Source organism: Aplidium turbinatum, chromosome 14 (assembly GCF_918807975.1).
Source record: "Aplidium turbinatum chromosome 14, kaAplTurb1.1, whole genome shotgun sequence".
In the NCBI taxonomy this organism is placed as follows: Eukaryota; Metazoa; Chordata; class Ascidiacea; order Aplousobranchia; family Polyclinidae; genus Aplidium; species Aplidium turbinatum.
In genome coordinates, this window is record NC_137485.1 from 12391453 (window position 1) to 12417545 (window position 26093).

A 26093-nucleotide genomic window follows, 5' to 3' on the forward strand; every position below is an offset into this window, starting at 1 on the left:
ATTACTTTTTCTCATAAATATAAGCCATTTTTAGGTGTTTTTATATTTCAAAGTAATTGCACTAACATTAACATATATACAACTACAGTGTAGCATTGCACGAAAATGTCTAGCCACATGAGACGAAATGCTTATTGTGAAGGACAGGAAGGTAGAAAAATGACCAGTTTAGGTTTAGAAAATTCGCTATAATAAAAACTAAAAGTCAAGAAATTTCATATTTCCTTCTGTGAAACATTTCACTACTAGAGCGGGTGTCCTCAAAAAGCCCCGTGTCGTTACAGCTAGGGTTAAGCAATGATTGTCCCCATCGTTTCATTCATTTTTTTTTTTTTAAAAGTGCTGATACAAAGCAGCATATGACAACAGATCTGTGATTTGTACTCCCATTTCGACACATTAACTCATCTGCTGCAACTTGTTAAACAATAATCTTGTTTTCACTAAAGTCTAAGGTTACGGTACTGGTATATTAGACAATAAAACTGAACAAATTTATAGTATCACAATTCATTGCTTTCGATGTTAATGTAGTAAAGTTCTATAACGCAAAATTCTGTAAGACCTCAGTTTGACACATCTTTGAAGGTTTTTATTTTCTTGAATCAAATTTAAAGTGTTTGTTTTAAGGAAATGGCTACATTTACGGCGCCGTAAATACAGGCGTTCCATGCCTTTTTTTAAATCTTTACGTCGCTTTCACTGCGCATGCGCGCTGTTGCTGCGTCTGCGCGCTTGCTGCGTATTTTTTCTTCTTTCACCTTCTCTTTCCAAGCGAAAGACGAAAGGACAAATGAAAAAAAGTGCCTAAGCATTACTTTATGTTATAATTCAAAAATGTCAATTTTGAAGCTATCTTCAGGAAATTAGAATAAAAACTGACTTTCCGACGTTTTTTCAATAAATTTGTTGGGTAAAAATTTAATTTCCATACGCACAATACACATGGTTATTATCTTGTAAAATATTTTGGCTCTGTGATTTTTAAAGCTCCTGTTATTAGCGATTACTTAGCATGGGGCTAAGATAGCCCGTGTGCTTTCCGCGTGCGAAAACAGCTCGTATTAAGATAGGGTTAAATGTGTTTACTGTTTAGCTGTCAAAACATTTTAATGCATGTAAACTTTAGGTTGGTAGCATTACTGCCTTGTTGATTTAATATATTTCACTCCTATATCAATAAGCATAGAAATGGTGAAAATGGATAATAACACCACTAATCATGAAGCTGGAGACCATTTTGACTATGCAGTAAGCAATATTAAAATCATGTTCATACACAGTTTACAGTATATTTGTTTTGGATGTTGTTTTTCTTTGTGAAGTTGTCACTTAGTTGTTGCTTAAGTCGTTCCTCATCATATATATCTATACTAACGCCTGGTGGTTAAAAAAGGTAGAGACTATATTTACGATATATATTGTGAATATATTGTTGTCCGCCTCCAAAGCTCTGTTGGTTACTGCATGACTTCTCGAACGAAGAAGTTTCAAGATCAAGCGACGCTGGCTCAACTTTTGGGGTGTGCGCTGGAGCAACGCATGTTTAGGGTTGATCGGTTTAAACCGCCCGGTTAAAACCTGGTTTAAACCGGGCAGTTTTGACCACCTATTACTGGTCAAAACCCCTTTAGTGTATGGATCAAGTTGCTTTTCAATTGAATTAAAACTATCACCCTCCATGTTTAGTAACATTGATGTTCAACTATATTTTGTTTTGATCAACAATAAACTGCTGGATTTGGAACAAAAAATATTCAATTTTTCTGTTTATTTTTGATATTTCAATCAGTTGGTTATTTTAATTATATATATATTGAGAAAATTCAAATTCTAAAAATACGTTTCTGACGAACCAAAAAATGCTTGGTAGAACCATGAACCATTTGCACAGCCAACTGAAGTACAAGAATTTATTCCAACAAATTTTTTTTTATAAAAAACATTTGCCATCAATTTTGCCATAAAGTTTGCGCAACATTTGCCCTTCCGTTGCATAGTACATAAGACGTAGCACGACATGTCATTAAGGTCGGAATGGCCCGTTTGGGTGAGTCCGATTCGGTGAGTCCGATTCGGTGAGTCCGATCCCTTAACGGGGGATTTTTTTTTTGAATTATTGGGTAGGCTACCGTAGCCTAATTATCATTGCCGTTTTAGGGTTAGGGGTTAGGAGTTAGGGTTAGGGGTTAGAGGTTAGGAACTCACCGAATCAGACTCACCGAATCGGACTCACCGAATAGTAGCAGACCCCATTAAGGTATTAGTCTTAACGTTGTTTGATGTCTTGTTTTTGGCGGCGCTGAAACAAGAGAAAAATCCAAGATAAATATAATCTTATACGATTTTTACAGGCAGCCATCTGTGGCTGCCTGACAGGTCGGTATTGGCGGCTGGTTTTTTTTTTCCGCTGAGATTTTTTGGTCATTTGTCCGAAATGACTTGAAAAAATTTGGTCAATTTTATTTATTTCGGTCATTTTTGGTCATATATAGTCAATTGACTACATATTTTCTCGGACATTTTGACCGAATTGACTATATTTTTTTCGGGCATTTTGCTAAAAAATCGGTCAATGACTGATAAATGACCGAAAAAAAAAACCCAGATTGGCGGCCATTAATGAAAGTTCAGGCGGCCATGGCCGCCAGCTATTTCGAGGCCTGCATATCAAAATGGTCCCAACTCACAACTGCTTTTATATTTCCTAAATAGCCCATAGCCCAGGTAGCCGACCATTCACTACATAAAAATATTTTTCTGGGTTTTGGCGGATTTAAACCTAGTTTTCATCAGTTAAAACCAGGTTTAAACCGCTTAGTGATCAAAACCAGTTTTGACCACTTAGAGATCAACCCTGCGCAATGCGCATGTTAAAGACTTTTCTCTATTTAGCGGTGCCATCATTCATTGGATGGAATAATTCCCCTGCAACAAGACTTCAACGATTGGAAACTTCACTCAGATGTCAAGCTCGGAGATCGAGCCTGAGTCAGTGATTCAAAGCCTCTACATGTTTGCGAAACTGACAGGATTAAACTCTGCAATAAGCTTTCCCAGTTCGAGGATAAATATTCAATCAACCAATATAGCCTCTGAGGCTATATTTCTCTGTTTACTCAAGCAAGACTCAAGCAAGTTTACTCAAGCACTTATGCGTGTTGTTATGCAGGCTCCTTATTTTTTTGCATAACCATAACGCCAAGTGCAAAACGTAAGGTCGTGTATGCTTTAATAAACTAATAAAGATAGCACCATTGAGAAAATGGCAAAACTAAAACCCTTAAATAAAACATGTATATATATAATAAAATTATTTTTTTTGAGATAAGTATTGCTAATTTTTGCAACCATTAAACTTTCTCGTTGACAGTAAAAATGGAGTGCATAAAATTAGTCATTTTTGTTAACTTGGCTAGCAAATAACATAATCTAAAAAGAGATTTGGCTCACTGATACGAAGCAAACAGTTGTGCAATGTGCACTAAAGATCACGTGCAAGTTTATTTGGCAAATGTGGTCAACTCGTTTTGGTGAAGGAAAATTTACCATGAGAAATTCTCCAACTCCAGCAAAATTAAAAAAATTCTAACAAATCAATCTAATTATTTGTACTTTTACGGCTGGAGACAGCAAAAAGTACTGTTGTCGATGAAGTTTAAATAACAAAAGGCTCAGTAGCATTGCCAGATAAGGAATTCTGCCCTAACTTGAGAAAAATTTAAAGCTGTTGAAAACAAAAACTTATACAGTATTTTGGAAATTTTTTTAGTCCTGGGCAAAGATCAAAACCTTATTCCTCACTCCAACCCTTACCTTAACCCTTCCTAACTTTAATCCTAATTCTGGAAACACCTGATTGTAACCATGGCAACAAGTTTGTAAAAATAGCCACTTTCTAAAAAAAGTTTCTGGGTATCAAACCAACGCCCTTTGGAGTCTGAGACCGATGCAGTTGTCACAAGCCACGTGCATTTACGCTAATATTTGTCGAGTTTAGAGGTTATCCACGCATTTTTTTGTTATTGAGAGAAGAGAAAGCGGGAAAAAACATCATGCTTGAGTGAACAGGTGCTTATAGCCTCTGTGGCTATATTCACAATGTATACATGATAAGAATAGCCACTGTGTAAAGATTTAGATTGAGTGGATTAGAGGCTAATCTTTATGTCCACCTTCAGTCCTTCAGGCTTATCTTTTAGTGTTTTGCCAAAGACACAATCTCATGCTCTTGAGTGGTATTAAACTGCCACTCCTTCGAGTGTCTTGGCAGGGCTCTCACTAATTGCTCACTAATTAGGCAGCCCACAGACGTTCCTAATTGCAAAAGTTCACGAATCACCTCTTTTTAGCAGAGGAAACACTTTTACATTGTGATTGAAACAACAAAACATTGGCTGCTACAAAATATGAGTACGGCATTGCAAAAGTAAAATTTATTTTTTTATTTTTTAAGGATGGAACTGGAGAAGAAATGAGAAACTTGAATCTCACTGGCCATGTTGGGTTTGACAGTCTTCCTGACCAGTTGGTCAATAAGGCCACCAACCAAGGGTTTTGTTTTAATATACTTTGCATTGGTGAAACAGGAATTGGAAAGTCAACATTGATGAACACACTGTTTAACACTAATTTTGAAAGTAAGAATTTATATTTAGCTATCTTTGATTTGCTTGAAACCATTAATCATGTTAGCCAAGCAGGCCTCTAAGCTCTTTAATTTTTTCAGCAACCAAGCATGGTCTACAAGAGCTTTTTTTCAGTGGCCAAAATCTGGCACTTGGCAGCCAAAGTAAAATATCTGCAAAAATTTGTGTTTATAAAAATGCGTTAGTTAATATTGTGTTTTTGCGTTCACTTGGGTAGTAACAAGGCCCTGGAATATATTGCAGTTGTGTCTAAATGCACTGCTTCCCAAGTGGATGTAGAGCTATTTTACCCGTGTGCGTTACAGGTTTTACAGGTTAACGCTTAAACATCTTGCGAAACATTTGTCAGCAATATTTTTCTTTGGCGTGTTGGAGACTTTGACTTATTTGTGATAAAAGATTGGGGATTCGGGTAATAAGAAAAAAGTTTCACATCTTGACGCAAGCACGTTGGCGAACCGCATATGGCCTTCCGGCGTCCAGCGTAGTAGTTTCTAAGGTCATTTAACGACTTCTCGGTGGCCATGGTCGCTGGGAGCTTAGAGGTCTGCCAAGTTTTTATATTAATTGCATTAGTTTCTGGTTAGAAATTATAAAATTTAAATCTTACCGGTACTTGGTTTAATGAAGAGAGATGATTAGGTATTATACCAACACTTTGTAGATTGATTTTCTTGTTACAGATGAACCAACACACCATAGTATGCCAGGAGTTAAACTGAAGGCAAATACATATGGCAAGTACTAAGTAGCAATACTTATCTCCTTCTGTCCAATAAACTCTGCTTAATAAAATCATAAATATATGATCATAATAAAATCATAAATATAACATCCTATATTTTATATAACATGCATACTTATTTAATTGATCAATAAGTATTTGTTCTATTTAAGGATTATAGTCTTTGCAATTATGTTAACGATTTGAATTACATTTGCTTAGTCCAATTGTATGTCAAGTTAAATTGATAGAAGCTTGTGATTTAGCAAGCATTGTTGATTCCATTTGGATTTTTTATTTAAAGTTGTAACTGTTGTTACATAACCAATTTATAGAAGTCAGAAATGTACAATTGTACATTTCTTGGCAGGTGAACAAACATGGTTTTAATTACATTGAAATTCATTAGCTCATCATTTTAATTCTGCAATGATTTTTGAAGATCTCAAAGTTTATGTTTAAATTCTTTATTTTAGAACTTCAAGAAAGCAATGTTCAGTTGAAACTCACTATTGTGGACACAGTCGGATTCGGAGACCAAATAAACAAAGAAGATAGTTACAAATCAATTGTGGAATACATTAACCAGCAGTTTGAGAATTACCTGCAGGTATTTATTTCACAGACTTTGATCAACTTTATCCTGTGTGAATAGGTTTGGTACCACTTTATACACTATACTGATTTTATGTACCATACTTATTGCCAGATGATGCAGTTTTCTTAAAATTTGTTGTTTTGCTACAACCTGTATATCGAGGCGGTGAGATGGGACCGTAGATAAGGCGCTGCCTTTTCAATCATGCAATCCTGGTTCGACACCTGGCTTCAACTGGTTGTTGAAGCACACCGCTCACCTCTACCCAAAGTGCAATAAATTGGGTGGGCATAGTTGCTGAAGGAAAGATGGCCAAGAGAAAGAAACTGGATACCCTACTCTCGTTAGTGCCAATGGTTTAAGTATAATGGCCTTATCTTTTCATTCCCCGGTGCTTAGATCAAGTGTGGGACTCACCTTTTTGTCGGAATATCGTGGAGATTGTGTTATTAATTAGGAAATTAGAAAGAAGGTGTTCTTCCATTTTTCATATTAATTTTGAAAATAATTGCACAGGAAGAATTGAAAATCTGCAGGTCACTTTTCAATTACCACGACACTCGCATCCATGCTTGTCTGTACTTCGTATCACCAACTGGACACGGGTAAGATATTGAACAGTTTTAACCCAGTTGGAAGCCATTTTGATAGCCTTTAACGTTTGTTATCTAAAGCTTCAAAATCGTTTATAAACGAATTGTTTTTTTAAAAGCCTGGTTTATTTTTGTCTCATTGCAAATATTTTTGCCCTTACTTTTAAATTTGACTTGCAAATGATCTGTTGTCGTCTTGAAAGGTTTCCAAGAACCGAATTCGTTTTATTGAAACTATTCCACTGTGGCCCGGTTTACATCTTAATTTACTTTCCATTTAAATTTTTAACACAATTCGTTAGCATGACAGTCTGTCTCTTTTATATTTGCATTTGCGACATCAACTAAAACATCATCTTTCCAGATTGAAATCTTTAGACCTACTCACCATGAAAACGCTTGACAACAAAGTGAACATAATTCCAGTGATTGCAAAGGCGGACATTATATCGAAGAGTGAACTTTACAAATTCAAATTGAAGGTAATGTTGATTGTGAAGGTGTAAACTTAAGCCTATTTTCTCCAATGTTGCGGAAATTATTTTTGCCATTATCTCACAATGGTTGTAAAAGTTTTCCGTGCTCTAAGCAGATTTTTATGTTTAGTGACTTTGGAAACGTAAATTTGATGTATGAAATGCGTTTTTGTGCTTGTTGAAGCTTGCAATCGCATTCTTTGTACACTTAGATCATGAATGAACTCGTTAGCAATGGAGTCCAAATCTACCAGTTTCCTACTGATGACGAAACAGTGTCTGAAGTTAACGCCTCAATGAATGTAAGTTTGTTCAACCTTTGCATAGTTTTGTGATTTATTTAACTGTATGACACATATCACATGTCCTAATTGGAGGACATTGTGGACACATGTTATGGATACTGTGGACACAGGATATTGTGCACATGTCATAATTCAAGGAGATTGTGGACACATGTAATGGACACTGTGGACACAGGACATTGTTGTACACATGCCCTAATTAGAGGACATGTGTACACTGTACAACAAGCGTACCGGTAATGCTTTATGTCAGCGAGACGTTGCCAGTCACTGCGGAGGACGTCAAGCGTTTGACCCATAATGATAACGCTATGGTGAGGTGGATAGCGACTGGCGGACAGAGTATTTAGTCAAGAATTGAGAAGACAGCTTGGCATCCACCAAGTAGAAGAGGAGTACGGTTTGAGGAGACACCGTTGGTAGGTCCACGTACAACGAAAGGAAGAGGACTCCTGGCCTAAGAAGGTTCAGTCGCTGGAAGTAGAAGGTCGCAATCCACGTGGACGACCAAAGAAGAGGTGGTGCGATAACGTGCGGAACGACTTCCGAAAAGGAACCTTGTGGCGGTCAGTGTTCAAAGTAGGAGTACGTGGAAAGCCGCTGTCAAGCCGAATCGAAATTTGCTGTCCAACCCTCGCAATACGGGGAACGAAAGACGTAAAACCGTGCACTAACTATGTCTTTATACTTTTGTTATTTTTTCCGATGCGTTTTTTGTTGTGCAATAAGCGTATTTATATTCCTTATGATGCTCCATGGGAGGTAAAAGCGTTTGGTTTGCAAATTGTTTAGCTAAATAAATTGTTATTTTTAGGTTAATTGAACTCTGATGTTAAACTTGCGTAGTTTTCCATGTTCGTTTTATGCGAAACAAGCTGCAAATGCGTCGTAATTGCGTTTAATTTTGGTATTTGCTCAATAAATCGACATATATCGTATCAGAGTTACCAAATTAAATTTTATCACAACTCTATAGAGCCATCTTCCGTTTGCCGTTGTTGGAAGTACAGATGAGATTAAGCTTGGAAATAAAATGGTGAAGGCCAGGCAGTATCCTTGGGGAACAGTGCAAGGTATGTGATGACCACGGTTGATGTCACCAACGAGTTGTTTTTTCGTCGAAGCTACAACCGACTGACATGGGTAGACTTTTTGAACAACTTCCTGCATCATTTCGGGTCGTTTTATTCGAACTTGCAAGGCTTGAGATTTTTATGTTGGCCCAATAAAAGATGAGATAGCCGCCATATAAAGGATATTATTACTGAAATTTAACGTTCGCTGATGTTGATTTGCTTAAACAAGTTAGTATTTAATAATTTCATACAATTTCGGGAGAAGATATGCATATTGCACGTTTGTACGTTTTTTTAGTTGTTTTTTTTTAATCAAGAACCAGCCATTTACCTGGAGGCGATTTCTGTTGCAGTTGAAAACGAATCGCATTGCGACTTTGTGAAGCTTCGCGAGATGTTGGTGCGGGTCAACATGGAAGACCTCAGGGAGAAAACCCACACGAAGCATTATGAGTTGTACAGGCGATCTAAACTGGCTGAGATGGGCTTTGTTGATAACGCGACTGGCGGGAAGGACTTCAGGTATCATCAACTTATTCTTGCGATAAATTTTCTTCTGTGGGGTCATGAAAAGTGTGAAATTTTTATGTGAGTGTGAGATTGTAGCGAAGTAACTTCTTGTGTTAAAGCATAAAAACTATGAAATTGCTTAACACAAGAAGTTACTTCGCTACAATTTACAAGAACTATTTTCATGTTATAGCAGTGACGAAACTCCTATGTACAGTACATGCTTCATACCTACCTCACTCATGTTGGTTTTTCTCTTGTAAATATTTTTATATAAAATTTTAAAGTCAGTTACTGAGAATGCTGAGTTACTCTGAACCCGTCTGTACCTTACCGCAGCCTGCAGGAGGTGTATGAGCTGAAGAGGAGTGAACACTTGAACGAGTTACAGAGAAAAGAAGATGAAATGAGGCAGATGTTCGTCCTCCGTGTAAAGGATAAAGAAGGAGAGCTGAAGAAGTCTGAGAAAGAGGTTGGTTCACCCTTTACCCCAGCGATGACGAATAACGAAACTAGCTGACTATTGTTATGAACATCGTTTAAGGTTTTGCATTGTGTTGTTTTAGCTCAGTACTTTGACCACAATAGCCAAGCTACTGAAGGTTATAATAAAATAACATTAGAATGGATTTGTTTATTGAGGACGCCACTTGAAAGTTTTATATCATTGGTTTAAACGGCCCAGTTTTGATTTTTCAAGCAAGAAAGCATGATATACGACATTCTGACACGGCCGACCTGGCGCGAGTCAACTGGCCGCGGCCGACCTGTCGCAGACACGTCTCACCGCGACTACTTGACGCGAATTGTACTTCGATTTCTCCAGCCTTAGAGCAGTATGACAAAGCACCTCCACGTGGTGAATCCTGGTAGCTGGAAACTTTACCAGGATAATGACGACAACCAGAAGCAGAAACTGCAAAAACTGCAGGTTACAGACAAAGAAGTCTGCTTTGCGTGACGTCTCCCCTGAGCATGTGCCCTTGCAAGGGCAGGTATATTCTAACACCGTAAGGGAAGGCATCACGCTGCCACAGCTATATGTCTGCTGCGTGTTAGTGCAGAGTGACGGAGTAAACAGCTAACCACATCATCTTTGGGTGTCCCATCTATTTCCCTCCCAATGGAATAACAGGTCTCCTCACACTTGACGATCTGACGAAAAGTTGACTCAAAGTCCTTCCATTCGGCTGACCACAAACTTCTGCTTCATACGAATGACGACGACAAAGCATCGTTGCCGCGTACTACAACAGCGTATGGCGTACTATAGCTTTGTTGAAGGCTGTCGTCTGTTGCACATTGCAGTTCACGTTTTCGCCTGTGATACGGTAAATCAAGCTTAAAACATGAAATATCCTGGCTTGACTGTACAGAACGCAAATTGTGAAAGGTCTCGCCGATCGCCATGTTCTGAAATGCTTCAGTTTCAGAATATACAGTACACTATCCTCCCTTCAATAATGCAAGTCTCACTGTACTGATATCCGGCATCTTAATCTGCTCTTCATACAGATCTGTGTTTTTCATTCCATGTATTTTTCAATCTAGCGAATGTTGTTCGCACATCCAATTTCAACGAGCCCAGTGTTGTCAATAAGCGGCAGAAACGTGCCATTGCGTCACATCCTTTCCAGCTGTTTGTAAACGCTGTAGCAGTGCTACAGTTTTTAATGGTATTTCAATTTTAAAAGGATGTTTGTATCAGTTGTCAGTTTGCTGTGAGTTTTGAAAAGTTAATCCAAATTGCGCATAATAAGTTGACCAGTTGCATTAATAAATCCAGTTCTGTGAACTCACCATTTACCCTTTTAACTTAACTTTTATTAACATCACTATTCACCATATGGAGTTGGTAGTGCAGTTTCAAAATTTTTAATTGTAAAGCTACAAGAAATATTGCTAGATAGAGATTTATTTTTATAAGAATTAAGAGGATGTGAGGATTTCTAAAGTCATTAAGACCCGATGGAACGAAAATGAAAGACGCCATACTCGAGTTTCACCGTTGTTTGGAATCATCAGTGGTGTATGGTGGATTGGTGGTGCTTCTGTAGAACTGGGAAGAAAACATCAAAAATATGAAAAAAACAGTTTTTCGCAATTAACTTTTTTTCCGTTGCAGATAGGGTAGTAAAATGTATTAACCGCAGATAGGAAGTTGGCCATTCCGAAAAAGTTGACACCTTGCCCGTCTTCCTATCTCCTTCCGTTACCGAGATATCGCATATTTCCTGCAAATTTTCCCACGCTTCAAATTTTCAAACTTTGGGGGCCGCGCACCCTCTAAAAGTCGTCCGATGGAAAAAATATTTTGGATCGGCTATATGTGGCCAAAATCTGATCTGATTAGACCCCAAGCATTTTCAATTTCAAAAAGCGTGAAAAAATGAAACATCCTACTGTATAATATATCCATTATACATGTGTCTTGAGCTGGAATTGAACTTCTACCTTTGATGAGAATTGTGGGCGTCTCCGACTTGAGTGGGCATCGAGTTGGCTGAATGGTTACGAACGGCGTACAAGACACCGTATCACAATCTCGACTTAGGTTCGATTCCCACTCAAAGCGGACACGTCATATTTATCATTTTTTATTCTGTTGCGCATTGCAGTTTAGTCAAATGTGCCATGGATACTTCTCTAAAAAGTCTCGTTTCTATTTTTAAACTTTTTCTGTTGAACTGACAAGGGTCATATAATGTAATTACGTTCAAACGCCAACATGTCTTTTAATTGTGCCTGTAAACTTGTCACCATCCTGACCATATTAATCACTTTAAAGTAAAACTGCTACATTCTGATACTCCTGATGATCTGGGGGTTTTTTTCGGTCATTTATCGGTCATTGACCGATTTTTTAGCAAAATGTCCGAAAAAAATATAGTCAATTCGGTCAAAATGTCCGAAATAATATACAGTCAATTCGATCAAAATGTCCGAAAATACAACGTTTCTCAGCGAAACTTAATGTTGTGGCTAGTCAGGAAGTGCAAATTTTGGTTTGTATCAGCTACTTGAAAGGAAATATTTTCATCAGAAAAAATGACCGAAATAAATAAAAAATGACCGAATCATTTCGAGTCATTTCGGACAAATGACCGAAAAGCGAAAAGTCTCAAGCGGAAAAAAAAACCCAGAATGATGTTATTGTCTCAATTGTTGCCATTCGCGAAGGCAATGGCAACATGGTTGTTTTGATCTTGTTCAGTTTATTTTACTATTTCGGTGGCGGAGTGGGCACCTGTCTAAACAGAACTAGACACAATATGAACTTGTGGCCAAATACTTAAAATGTGACTTGTTGAAAATGAGTAAGGAAGTCACAAGTTTATTACTTCATTCGTTGAAACAATGAGCGAACGCAGTGTAAATATTACCATAACCATGACGCTCATAATGCCAAGTTGAAAGTGTGCCCTCATAATTATAATTTCTGCTGCAACTAAAATACTGAGCACTCAAAATAAAACAGTTGCATTATTAAGTATTAACTAGTTAACATGATTGCAACTTATGATTGTTTCTTGGACCTCAGCTCCACGACAAGTTTGATAAGTTGAAGAAGGTTCACATGGAGGAGAAAAAGAAGCTTGAAGATAAAAAGAAGAGCTTGCAAGATGAAGTCAGTGCGTTCGAGAAGAGAAGACAAGATGTAAGTTCCTTTTATTCAAGTGTGTTAGGATATCAACGGATGCTGCAATACATAGGCTATCCTCCATTTGATACACTGTCAGTTTCGAAAGAGTAGTGTTGTCTTCCCACGCAGCGTGAAATCACTAAATATCAAACACTGTAATTGTACAACCGAACATGTTGCTGATAATCTGCTGGTTGTGTGCCGGAATGCTATAAACTTCTGACCGAGCGATAAACGCTCGAAATGAGTCGGTACGATGTCCAGCAAGAATGCGCGACTGTGTCTTGCCAGCACACTTTGTGGCATGTCTAAAGTTGGCCATGGCGATTGGCTGCCTCACTTTGCCGCTCACTGAATCTGGGTCTTTACAGCCAAGGACTGTTTTGTCCGAATCTGTACTCGATTAAAAAGCATATTTAGGTTGCAATTTTTTTATTCTTCCAGGCACAACAACAGTATCAGCATGATATGGCCCAAGGCCACCACACCAAGCCCAAGAAGAAATGAGACAGTAGACACCTTTTCTGGGGGCAACGAAATTGGTTCATTTTTTTTTTCAGCAAAGTCTGCTAGTTTTTTCTTCATACAACGTTTGTTTTTTTTTTCTGCCTGCCAATCTGTGTTTATTGATGTTTGTTATTATTTTGAATACCATTTTTACATCCGTTTAATTTTCACTTTGAAAAGCAATAACTTACTGAATGAATGTTTTCCTGTCACAAAAGCAATGACTGGACTTCTGTGCACTGTATTCCGTTGAAGAACGCATAACGCATATTAACCTTGAAAGCAAATATCCATTACTAATTTATAGACTAAACCTTATGTGCGCTTACTTATTCGACAAAACATTTTGTTACTGAATGCTAAATCCGAATTTGTATCTTAAGTTGGGATTCCAACTGAAGTGAATTATTGATTGTGATACTGCCTTACTATTGACCGGTTTATGGAAGATATAGTTTCTTCTGTTTCGTAACCATTTTGTCTTGCTTACATAAATGTTGCTGAATCTATCTTTTTTGACATCATACAGTACCTGTTTTTTATGCCACTTGATTGTTCATTCTATAACCTCTGTTTGTTCATTCTATAACCATGGATTGCAATTATTGTGTCATTTGCTTCTGTTCGCACCACAGTTGCTGCAATGAAGGTTTCAAGTCAGCAATCAATGTAAAAACGATTGATTTGCTGTTTGGACGGTTTTCAGGGTTGCCAGTTCCACGGTTTTCCGCGGAATGGGGCTACTTTTATTTCGGAGTCGCTGGAAAATTATAGCAGTTGCAGGTTTTGTGCTGGTTGATTTCGTTTTATATCAAAGTTATGTTTCAAAATAAATTCCATTTTTAGCTAAAAGTGTCGTTTTTCAACCTGGCTTCGTCCAATTGTTAAAACTTTTGGGCTTCTTTCAACTTTTAAATGATTGGGCTACTTTTTGGTGGCAATTGGGCTGGAAATATAAAAAACATCTGGCAACCTTGGCAGTTCTGCAATGTCGACTTGCGTGTTGCGCAAGGGAACAAAAACCAGTGACAGTTATCTCATGCGAAGTGCCGTACAAACGTCCTGAGATGCTTCACAATTGCTGCAGCTTGTTTTCCACCAACCCACTTTCATCTTTGTTTTCATTCCTCATGACGTCATGTCGCCACAGGAATATTTTAATCCAGTGATGTAGCTTGAAAAAAATTATAAGGGAGCAAAAACAATTATTGGTGGAACAGATATTTTCATGTTTGAAATAAAGAGTTTATTTAAAAATATTGCTACTAAATGCATTTATGACACGTCATTCAACAAGTAGTGCAATGTCATTAAAACATTGCAATTGTGCTAAAACATTTTTTGAGAGGTGGGCGATTGCTCCCCTAAGCCCCACCCCCATGGCTAGGGTTCTGTTTTAATCTTGTATATGCTATTTCCGTTGCATAAACTATTCCTGTTCATCCGTCTGTTGTGTTTCATTTCTTGTGTGTTTCAATGTCCCGTAATATTATATTGATGTATATAACTAACCTCACACCTTATGGGACGCATGCAGTAAGAATAATATCACAGCCAGCTAAAGTTGGCCTTTTTACATCATTTCAACAACATTGCCATTCCTGTTACAAAGCTTTTTCTGTTTTGTGTTTTAACAATGTTAGACCAGAAATGAAAGTGTTTTTTGGCATATCCAACTACGTTTTTACATCGTTGATTCAACGTCTTCTGATGTTTAACGAACGTAGACTAAACTGTGTTGTGAATTTCAGTGTTTGCGGCATTTTTGTCAAAGTAATGACATTTTCGAATAACATCAAACATTGCAACAAAGCTTCGACTATTATTTTATCACAAGAAAATCACCGGGTTGCGGTTTTCTTACGATATTCCAAAACTCCGCAGTTTTTACTCATCATAGCAGAAAAATAGGGTAGTCTATCAGTTTTATTTAAGGAGTTTGGCAAGATTGTAGACAGCTTATCATCCAATTTATATTTGAGACAAGACCTCAAGGACAACGTTAATAATTTGCCTGTTTTGGGCCAATGAGGTTCACCATCTGCGGTTTCACATTAGCACGAACCGTTGAAGTTTTACAGGGTCGGAAGCGTTGGCTATCTTCAATAAATGAACCCGCTTTAAGAATTGCTGAAATGTTTTTGTGTATCTCCTTAACTTAAAGGCATACTAAAGGAAAATTTCAAACCGGAATTAAGCATTAAAATGAGTAAACTGAACATTCAAGAATACATTTCAAAAACAATTACCGAAAAAAATTTGTTTTCAATGGCGCTGGCAAGGCCCAAAGTCCAATGTTTCATTTATTTTTATTTTTTTCAAAATGACCAAAACGTGCAAACACTGCTCGAGAATACGTCATAAAGGCCAGCAATAACAAAAGCCACGTTACCAATCTGATGTTTTGAGCAAACTGTCTGCTGTTTTGATGTTAAAATGTGCTGTTTTGATGTAAATACATACATAGCCTACAGTCAAATCGCCCGCAGTCACAATTATTGCGTGATCGGTTGATTGCTAGCCTTTATGACGTAGACTGCACAGTCGCACGCTTCGTTGCTCAGGCTCAATCTCATTTTGAAAGCTCTGACAAAAGCACGCCCACAATGGTGGTCAGACCGCAATGGGGCAAAATTTTATTGAAAATCGTTTTATGGTAGCATGTTAAACACAAAGAACGTGGAAAATCGCCAAGTCAGGTTTTTCCTTTAGTACCCCTTTAACGTATGACTAACTAACGTGTACGGCATGTTAAGTTGAATAGCTGCACAAAATAATGAAACCTGTGAATGAAATAATGTTGAACAGGAGCTGAGCAGTTGAACATCTTCAACTGCAACCCTTTACACCTAATAGCATTGCCAGATGAATAGTAAGGCAGACCGTAAGTCCCATACTTGATCCAAACATCGGGAGATGAGAAGATAAGGTTCTTATTATACTAAGCTAGTGTTTCTCAACCTTTTTTGGCCCAACGCCCCTTTCAAGAACTGGCAAAAATTTACAACAAAAACGATTAATTACGAAAAGCAAATATAAAACAATCATCATCATCAGCCGGTCATGCCACTGCTGGCAGGTGGCCTCCACATATGTTTCCACACCATTCTGTCTTTTGCTGTTCTCATCCAGGTGATGCCAATCTTTTCTTCTATGTCATCTCGCCATCTTCTTTTTGGTCTCCCTCTAGTTCTTCTTGCATATCTTGGTGTCCATTCTGTGGTTATCTTGGCCCATCTGTTGTTTTTCTTTCTTGCTACATGTCCCGCCCATTGCCACTTTAGGTTTGTTGCTGTTTCTATGACGTCTTTGATACCAGTTTTGTTTCTGATGACTTCATTTCTAATCTTGTCTTTTCTATTTATGTTCAATATTATTCTTTCCATGTTCCTTTGTGCTGCTGCCAGTTTTCTTGTTTGTTGTTTTGTGAGTGATCATGTTTCTGCTCCGTATGTTAATGTTGGCAATATTACTGTGTCCATGATTTTTCGTTTTAAGCTAATTGGAATATTCTTGCTCTTTAAAAAAGTGTTATATTGACCAACTCTTCTCCAGCCTGATGTTATCCTTTGGGTGATCTCAGTTTCCATGTCGTTTCCTGGTGTTATCATTTTCCCTAGATATTTGTATTGATCAACCTCCTCTATCTTTTCTCCATCTATCAAATTACCCGTCCTTGTTTTTTTCCCTGCTATCTATTTATATAAAACAATAAATACTATTAATACTACAAAAAGTTCTCAATGCAACGCAAAAAGCCAAGCAGAGCGATATAATTACATCAAATATAGGCTCGCCCTCGTTGAAAACCACTGTAGTAAGCCATCGGCAATAACGAGAGTGAGGTGACTAATTCCTTTCTCTCAACCGTCTTTCAGCAACTACGCAGGCAATCTCCCATAATTCTGTTTTTATTTTTCAAATTACAACTCATCTAGATATGTGTCTTTATAAAGTTCTGAAAAGGTATTCAATTCAATTTATTTTTCTTTGTCAGAATACAAAAGAAATGATATTGTGAAAAAGAAATACAGTAACAAAACCAACAAAAGGAAAAGGTGGCAAAACCATAATGGTTTAAGACGTGCATAAAAGGATCTAATATTGCGGTATATGCATCGATAAATATAGTTAAGCACGGCCACCAAACCTGATACATTAAAACAAGTAGATGAATAAGTTAAGAATCAGTCGCCTCCTCGTTCCTGAAACAACTGGAGCGCCAATTCTTAAAGCAATGAGAACACGACTGAACCCAACAACATCACAAAAACAAACCAATACACACACACATATTGTAATTACGTAAGGGACTATCAAAACAAGGCCTATTTACAGGTTTTATACAGAAATAAAGTGTTCGCAGCAACGATATTAAGTAGCTTATAGATTGCAGAACAAATACACAATATGGCAGCTCATTATTAAGATAAAATAGTTAAAAAAGTTTTGTTTTTTAAATTAATTTCCTGCACACGTAAGAGCATAAGAAGTATGATGACATATCAGCGTGTTTTTCGCATTGCCAATAAGAGTTGAATCATCTTTTATAGCGTCAGTGAGGGATGGAGTGTTTTGGTATCGCTAATGAGAGGTGGAGATTCTTTGGTAGTGCCGATGAAGGATGTAGTGTCTGAGTTGTTTCAAGCATCTTTTCCAAACCAATCTAAACAATAATCTTACGAAAAGTCAAGCGATCCTCTGAACAAACATAATAGCTTATAATAATCAGGGGGTAATTAGATGCAAGCTTGTAGTAACTTAGGTTTTGCCACCTTGTAGATAGTAGGCTAATCATCATCCTTATCTATTTGGGTGTAATACATGATAAGATATACGTATAGTAAGATATGTTAATGTATAATATAGTAATATATGTAGGATAAATTTACAAAAGTGGCATTTGGAAAGGCATGCTATGCCAGGATTTGGTGCACCAATCAATAATAGCCTACACTCAGAAAATTAAAGAGTTACAGCATAGGTTGTTAGAGGTTGATTTTCAGAACGCAAGTGCTTTTTCAGGTTACTGCAAAATATTGAAAAGGTTTCAATTTCAGTGATGGTTTTCGGGAGATTGTTCCACACTTTAACTGTACTAAACTGGATGGATTGTTGAGTCAAGCTTTTGGAGAAGTAAGGGAGGAAAAAGTTATTGTTGCTTCTGGTTGATATTGAGTGCAAATTGTTATTAAGTTGAAATAGAGAATTAAAGCATTGGGGTAAGTGATTGTGTTTGAGTTTGAACATAAATTTTGCAGTTTCTATTGTGTATAGTTCGTCAATTGTGAAAAAATTATGGGATTCAGAGTGATTTGATTCATGTTTTGCAATCATCTTTATAAATTTGTTGCAAATCTTTTGAAGTTTATTTAAAACAGTTACATGACCATGCTTCCATACACTTATGCAATACCGGAGATTGCTTTCGATTAAGGAATGGTAAAGGCAAATCAGATTGTTGGTGTTTGGGTAGGACTTAACCTTGCAGATCACTCCAAAGTTTTTGCGAAGTTTTTGCAGTAAGGATAACATGTGGGGTTTCCATGACAAGTCTTCGCTCAGCAGAATGCCCAGAAAACTGATAGTGTTGACACGTTCAATGGGTTGATTGCATATATACAATGTGTAAGAGAGGTTTGAAAGTTTATTTGTATTATTGAATAACATATATTTTGTTTTTTTTACGTTTAGTGATAGCTTATTTGCTGCTAACCAGTTTGTTACTCCTGTCATTTTCTCATTTGCCATTTCAAAAAGTTTGTCATAATTTTTACTGCAAAAGGATAAATTGGAATTTAGCAAACATTATAGATTCAGAGTGTAGCTACTAAACATCTCGAAAAATCATTAACATAGATTAAAAATAATACTGGTCCAAGGATCGATCCTTGTAGTACTCCATAACATATTTCTCGTTTAGCAGACATTGAGTGAGATACTTCTACAACTTGAAATCTGTTTTGTAAGTAACTTCTGAACCAGTCATGGCTATACCCCTAATACCAAAATAGTAAAATTTGTTTAACAGAATGTGGTGATCGATAGTATCAAATGCTTTGGACAGGTCCAAAAATATACCTAGTGTTGTTTCTTTTCTTTCAATTGCATTTGAAATTTTATCAACAAGATGTAATGCTGCATGACTTGTTGAGTGATTTTGTCTGAAACCAAACTGCTGACCATAGAAGAAGTTATTGCCTTCTAGAAAATTGTATATTCTATTGTAGCCTACATTATTTTCTCAAGTAGGCTACTTTCGAAATTGATGGTAATAAACTGATAGGTCGATAATTACTGCAGTCTTCTAGTTTTCCTTTTTTAAATACAGGTATTACGGTACTTTAAATGTTTTGAATGATGATATGAATTTGCCATTGGTTAAGGATAGGTTAAATATATGTGCAAGTGCAGTAGCCTAAGTATATTGTCTGGGGAAGCTTTTATAATTTTTGTTGGTATTTCATCAATGCCACAACTTAGCTTGGATTGAAAGGAAGAGAGAATTTGCTTAATTTCAAGAGTGGTGGTAGGCTGTAAAAAAATTGATTTACTAATAGGATTGGAAAGGTATTCTGAAAATTGTGAAGTTTTGTTTGGGATTTTATCAACTAGCTTTGAGGCAATTGAAGAAAAATATTCATTAAAGTAGTCAGCTTTATCTTTGTTAGGTACCAAGCATTAGTTCCACAACATCTGCTAAACCAAAACTTATTTTAAAAGGGTTTCAATTTTCTCAAAGTTTGGTCAATTTATTCATTTGGCCACACTTTTGTAGTGATTGCTTTCCATTCCAGTTTTAGTTTTACTTTGAATTTCGTCTGGGCGTTCACACAGACACAGTCAAAATTCGACACAAAAAAATATGTTATGTTTTCTGCTTTTTGTAGGCCCTACATTGAAATGAATATGGAGCTATGCCGAATTAACTTGATTGATTAAATCTTTATCATCGGACTGAGAAAGCTTCTTGCAGAGCTTAATCCTAGCAGTTTCGGATAGGTTAGCCTACTTGTAGAGGCTTTGAATCACTGACGCGGGCCCAGCAGTCACCGAGATTGAGAGTGAAGTTTCCGATTGTTGAAGTCTTGTTGCCGGGAAATTATTTCATCTATTAGATACCGCTGAATGGAGAGCACTCCTTAACCGTACCTGTTATTGGCGTAGACCCTATGGTCTCGCCCTCTGCTAATTCAGCAATTTCACATATAAGCAGTACCGGTAGCGCTAGAAACCTGAGATTTCTTGACTTTTACTTTTTTTTCTTGCCCCAACTTTTAATCCCGATTATGTTGGTATTGGATAATTTATTAAGTTCACAATAAACTTTTTGTCACAGCCAGTTATGAAATGCAAGAAATTTGCTGATATTCAATAGCTTGATTGACAGTTTAATATTAGCGTGCGGTTTCATTTTGTGTTTGTCGGCGGCGTTAAAATTCCATTTTGTACCCAGGCAGCAAAATCCGTCATTTTTACATTGATTCAATGTCGATTTTGCTGTCTGGGTAAGGAGTCGCGATCTAACACGATATGAGTCATTCTTTGCTGGCAGACAATAATTGGGAAGGTAATTTGTTATTTGCGCAAATTGCTTTGTAGTGCAAAAAGTGCATGGTAACACTGCATTGTACATCATGAATATTGGTAACAACTAGAACATCACACAACTAAGGCGAAAGAGAAAATTGAATTGGAGTGTTTTGAGTCTTGAGTCTTGTATACCTGGGACTGGTATACAAGTCCCCCACCCCCCTTGGTAACTCATGACAAAGACAGGACTCAATGGACATGGCTCTTTCGCCTTAGTTGTGTGATGTTCTAGGCGTTACCATAAATATCATATTTTTGTAGTTAGTATCTTTTTCGTCCAGGATGCGTTAATGACGAAAAATAAAATGATTGATTGATTGATATCAAGATTAAAAATCAAAATTGCCACATTGGTGTTTTTAACACCAAATACTGGAAATTTGGCGTTTTTTATTCATTTGGCAGGCAATTTTTTGCTTGGCATTCTAGCATTTTTTTGGCGCTTTTTGGAACATTTTTTTAGAGTGAAAACGCTTTTATAGAGTTCTTCGTTGATGATTAAAAAATCGTGTTTTATTGATTTATCTCGTTTCAGCATTTATAAAAAAATCAAGTTTCAATTTTATTTTTTGCTGCTGGCGCAAATATGTACAGAACGACAAAGTAAACATACCGTACGGTACGAATTTGACACCAACAAAAGGGAAAGATGGCAAAACCCAAAAGTTTAAAATATAGGAAGTGGCTATTTTTCCACACTTAATGCCATGGTTACAATCAGGTGTTGCCAGAGTAAGGATTAAAGTTAGGAAGGGTTAAGGTTGTTAGGAAGGGTAGGAAGAGTTAGGGTTCTGATCTTTGCTCAGAACTAAAAAAAAAATTCCAAAATACAAGTTTTTTTTAACAGCTTTACACTTTTTTCAAATTAAGGCAGAATTCCTTATCTGGCAACACTATTGAGGCTATTATTACACTATATAGTGTAAATATAGCCACAGCCTAAAATATACATCGATAAAACAGTACTAGCTGAACTAGTACTAAAACTAGTTCTTACTGTTTAGCTAATATATACAGTACTAGCTAAACTTTGCTGCTTGCCAAGCTGATTTTCTCCGCAACCATAATACCAGTGTTAGTTGTTAAGGCATGAAGCAAGATATTTGATTATACTTATTACTGTAACTGATAAAAGCAATTATACATGCCAATTTTATTGTGACAGACAATATGTTACAAAATTTTAACTCAGTACGGTATCTTGTGTACCGTATCGGTATGCACTGTACAAGTGGCTCAAGTGAAATGTTGCTGTAGCTTTTGTGAAGTTGTTTTAAAGTACCAAGCATACAGTGTGGTTGCATTTTTGAAGATGGCTCCTACAGTGTTGTCGGCTGCTGGGCCGAGTGGGGGAAATGTCTCGAGAACTAATATTGTGATAATGATTACACTTATTTATTTCATTTCTATATATACACAATACATATCACATTTCACTCAAAAAATGTTTGTAAGTAATTGACCTGTCCCCAGTATTGACAAGTCTCAACAAAGTTTGTTCATACAAAGCTTTTGTCAAGCATCTTTTTCAACATTTTGATATGTTTAATTTCTTTTCATGATTATACCCCGTTTAGGGTAGATGTTTACAAAATATATACGATTATTTCGGATTATGTCTGGACAATACTCAGCTCATGCTTTTGAACAACGAGCAGCTTTGACAAAGGAAAAGTTGGGCATTCTTCATCAATATTTAGAAAAACTTGAACAGAGCATTTGTAAGTAACAACAATAGATGATTATGACCAATATGCAGTGCTACTTTACTCATATACGGTATACAGTATGGTATATACATTGTGAATCATACTTGGTAGCATAATTATGTTACTTATGACAGCTCAAGTTATTTCTTAACTCCATTTAATAACAGTTGACTCTTGGTTATTTTAAGAATTGCTCTCCATTTAGCGGCACTTAGTGGCTTGAATAATTCGCAGCCAACAGCATTTCTATAATTAGAAACTTCATTCTGTCAAACTTGGTAGCCTAATGGTAATGGTCCTACAGACCTACACGCTGCATAAATAGTCTCAATCATATATTTGAAGTTCCAGGGAATAATTTTATAATTAAATACATCTTAAATGATTTAACACTTGTTTATATGGCAGTGGCTATATTTATTGAATTTTTGTCATGAGTGTTGCCAGGTAAGGAATTCTATCCTAATTTAAGAAAAAGTCACAACAGCTAAAAACAAAATCTTGTGATTTGAGAGATTATGAAGTCCTTGGCAGAGAGCAAACCTAACCTGGAAATTTTTCCACATTTAAAATTTCTAAAAATTTGGAACAAGAATTTTTTATCTGGCAACACCCCACGAAATATAGCTTCTTGATTGCACATTGCACACTATAGCGAAAGCCATTGTAAATACAGCCACTTCCAATTGAAAATGTTATTTTCATTTTGTGACATAAGTTATAGCCTATTCATCTTCATAGTTAATAAAGAAGAAAGTCGATTATTGTTGGAAAATGAACGATTAGTTAATAAAGTAGCAACATTGAAAAAGAAATTAGCTGAAGCTGAACGTGAAAATGGAACACAACAGGTAAAATATATATAACTTATTTTTACGTCATTGCATTAACTGATAATTCGTTTGGAAGAATTTCCTTTTTAGCAGTTGAAGTATGTTTTCAAAATCTTTTATATATACATTTTTTTTAAAACCAAAGCGTATATCTACTTTGTGTATTGTACTCACTTTTTACGAATGCTTACTGGAATAGCCTTATTTGCTTTTATAAATTCACCAAAGTTTTTTGCTGTTGATGCAGTTTTTTTGCAAATGCGTACTGGAATAGCCTTATATGCTTTTATAAATTCACCAAAGTTCTTTGCTATTAATGCAGTTTTAAAATTCATGCATGTCTTTCAACCTAATTTTGTGATCAAAAAGTGACACATTGTTGGCATATTTTTGCTATCTATAATGTACAAAGGCAAAGCAATTTTTGTTCTACCACCTATTAACCTTCCCAGTCTATTTGAAACAGCTTCGTTTCAACACACAAAATTTTTGTACAAGTTTGTGGTTTTTAGCTTCATTGTAACCTATCCTGCTATATCTACTTTATAGCCAAGCTCTATGCTTATGGAGAATTGAAACTTTATTATTAAAATTGTGACTAACTTTTAGTTATTACCTGCTTTGGACAAACTGCTCATATCTTATTGTTTTTCTTATTGCTTTCATTAGCAAGATATCCTTCCATTGAAAAACAAGAATACTGAGCAACAAATTGTATCAGAATCTATAAGTCTGCCGTCTTCCAATGCTGTAGAAAGTAAAACCAAAGGTACCAGCTATTCAGTAGTTTCCCGCTTGTAATATATATTCTGTGTGTTTGTGTGATAGTAAGCATCAATTTACCAATTCCTGAACATTTAATGGGAATAGCATGAAGGTTGTTTAACAGTACAATCATTGAGGCTAATTTTTCTCACCTTAGTAATCTAGACTTTCATAATAATTTTGTGTGAGTGAATTCCTATGACACATTGTATTGCGCAAAACATACATTTGCAAGATTATTGAATACAGTATCTTGTTTTCTCAAGTCTTTTGCTTCTGCATGACAATAGTGGCGTGTCATTAGTAAAACATTTTTGGTCAGTATGGCCATTTTGTTTTTCGATTGAAAGGCAATATTTAGCGTTTTAAATGGAGTCTGGTTTTTTGGTGTAAGATCATCTCGTGTAGTGGTAGTGTAGTTCAATTATTTTTCATCAAGTATTGCACCTTTAACATTTTTTATTCTATTTTACAGCAGATAAACCAAAAGAGTCAAAGAAAAGTGCAACAAAGCAGCCGAAAAAAACCCAAGCTGAAGCCCCAGTCGACGTGTCTCGGTTGGACTTGAGAGTGGCTCAGATTGTTGATGTGAAGCGACACCCCGACGCTGACACACTCTATGTGGAGCAAATACAAACCGGAGAAGAAACACTACGAACAGTGGTCACTGGCCTGGTGAAGCATGTACCAATCGAACAGGTGGGCGACGCATTGTTATGCATCTGTGGAAAACATTCACCAGCATACGAATTTTGGTCATCATGAATGTATTCTGCACTCTTTGTGTAACATCATGCTGCAATTTGCAACACATGACAAAAAATCATTTGAATCTTGTCAACAATTCTGGTCGTTACCAATTTATATGCAACAACTCTGGTCGTTGTGGTTGAAATTATGGTCGTTAACAGTTTATATGCAACAACTCTGGTCGTTCTTGTTGAAATTCTGGTCGTTACCAATTTATATGCACAGATGGAAAACCGCATGGTGATGCTCATGTGCAACCTAAAACCTGCTAAAATGCGTGGCATCGTATCCCAAGGGATGGTGATGTGTGCTGATAATTCCGAAGCTGCAGAGATAATTAATCCTCCACCTGGGTCAGTCCCTGGTGATCGGATTGGAGTGGAAGGCTTTTCAGGTGCCCCATCATTCTTCACTTGTATCGTTTTTGGTTTGTTGTTAGGTTGTATTGTAGCAAGAATAGCTTTTTCTGCTTTAAATACTAAACAATTTCTAATGCTAAGTCATATTTGTATGCATATATTTTTGTTGCATATGTACCTATATTTTACTAAAATGTTTTGTTATTTATTTATAAAACTCTTAACAATAGTACTCTTTATGCTTACACTTGAAACTTTCAGCAATCAAAATGATATATAACTGAACGAACTTTATTTACTCGTTCAGCTGATTCTAAAGTGGCCCAAGTAAAAAAAAGGGATTTTAAGATCATCGAGTTTAAAGACTCATGCTATGCTAAAATATTGTCACTGAAGGCTTACAATCTTCATTTTTATAAAGATTGCTTACCTTAAAAAAGATTAACATGTGCATGTGTTGCATGCAGGAGCGCCTGATGCGATGCTTAACCCGAAGAAGAAAGTGTGGGAACGAATTCAACCCGATCTGCGAACAAACGATGAGTGTGTCGTCTGCTACAAAGGAGTGCCTCTGTCCGTGAAAGGGAAAGGAGTTTGTAAAGTGCCCACGCTTTCAAACTGCCGTATAAAATAATACGTATTTTATTTTTCACGGGTGATTTTCGAACCCGTGTGCTTATTTCAGATATTTAATAAAACCAAAACTCAACACCAGGTGTGGTAGGGTATTGGCTACGCAGGGGAGATATTGGGCCATGACCAACTCCCAGTTCAATTTGAGTAGTTGCATTTTCAACGAACAATTTGTCTGTCTTTGAATAGCACCATTGAAAACAATTATTAAAAACTGTTATTGAGACTTATCAATTGAACAATCAATTCATCTTTTTGTAACCGAGCGACGATAATGCTTGCGTTCGTGAAAATCCCACAAGAAACTTGGAAAATCAACGATTCGCTTTTAAAATGCATCAGGCGAAAGCTTCGGGAAGGGGCTGTGTTT

General features: G+C 36.6%; 2 protein-coding genes across 2 annotated transcripts; both read left to right on the forward strand.

Annotated features, from left to right (window-relative positions):
* The first annotated feature begins 1127 nt into the window (after positions 1 to 1127).
* Positions 1128 to 15141, forward strand: LOC145783706 (septin-11-like). The gene is made up of 12 exons (XM_082595595.1): positions 1128 to 1251; positions 4457 to 4640; positions 5333 to 5386; positions 5850 to 5983; positions 6488 to 6576; positions 6929 to 7046; positions 7253 to 7342; positions 8322 to 8418; positions 8775 to 8943; positions 9271 to 9403; positions 12473 to 12589; positions 13019 to 15141. The coding sequence occupies exons 1-12, from the start codon at positions 1192 to 1194 to the stop codon at positions 13079 to 13081; spliced, it is 1308 nt and encodes a 435-aa protein (XP_082451721.1). The 5' UTR covers positions 1128 to 1191; the 3' UTR covers positions 13082 to 15141.
* Positions 15142 to 22235: 7094 nt separating this feature from the next.
* LOC145783146 (aminoacyl tRNA synthase complex-interacting multifunctional protein 1-like) lies at positions 22236 to 25804 on the forward strand. The gene is made up of 6 exons (XM_082594937.1): positions 22236 to 22395; positions 23125 to 23234; positions 23886 to 23985; positions 24457 to 24680; positions 24957 to 25125; positions 25558 to 25804. Exons 1-6 carry the CDS (start codon positions 22257 to 22259, stop codon positions 25722 to 25724), a joined length of 909 nt encoding a protein of 302 aa, XP_082451063.1. The 5' UTR covers positions 22236 to 22256; the 3' UTR covers positions 25725 to 25804.
* The last annotated feature ends 289 nt before the right edge of the window (positions 25805 to 26093 follow it).

Coding starts and splice junctions, on each gene's coding strand:
- LOC145783706 (XM_082595595.1), top strand. CDS start 1,192: ATGGTGAAAATGGATAATAACACCACTAATCATGAAGCTGGAGACCAT. Junction 5,984..6,487: donor AGTTTGAGAATTACCTGCAG/GTATTTATTTCA, acceptor ATAATTGCACAG/GAAGAATTGAAAATCTGCAG. Junction 9,404..12,472: donor TGAAGAAGTCTGAGAAAGAG/GTTGGTTCACCC, acceptor CTTGGACCTCAG/CTCCACGACAAGTTTGATAA.
- LOC145783146 (XM_082594937.1), top strand. CDS start 22,257: ATGTTTACAAAATATATACGATTATTTCGGATTATGTCTGGACAATAC. Junction 23,235..23,885: donor GTGAAAATGGAACACAACAG/GTAAAATATATA, acceptor TGCTTTCATTAG/CAAGATATCCTTCCATTGAA. Junction 24,681..24,956: donor AGCATGTACCAATCGAACAG/GTGGGCGACGCA, acceptor TTATATGCACAG/ATGGAAAACCGCATGGTGAT.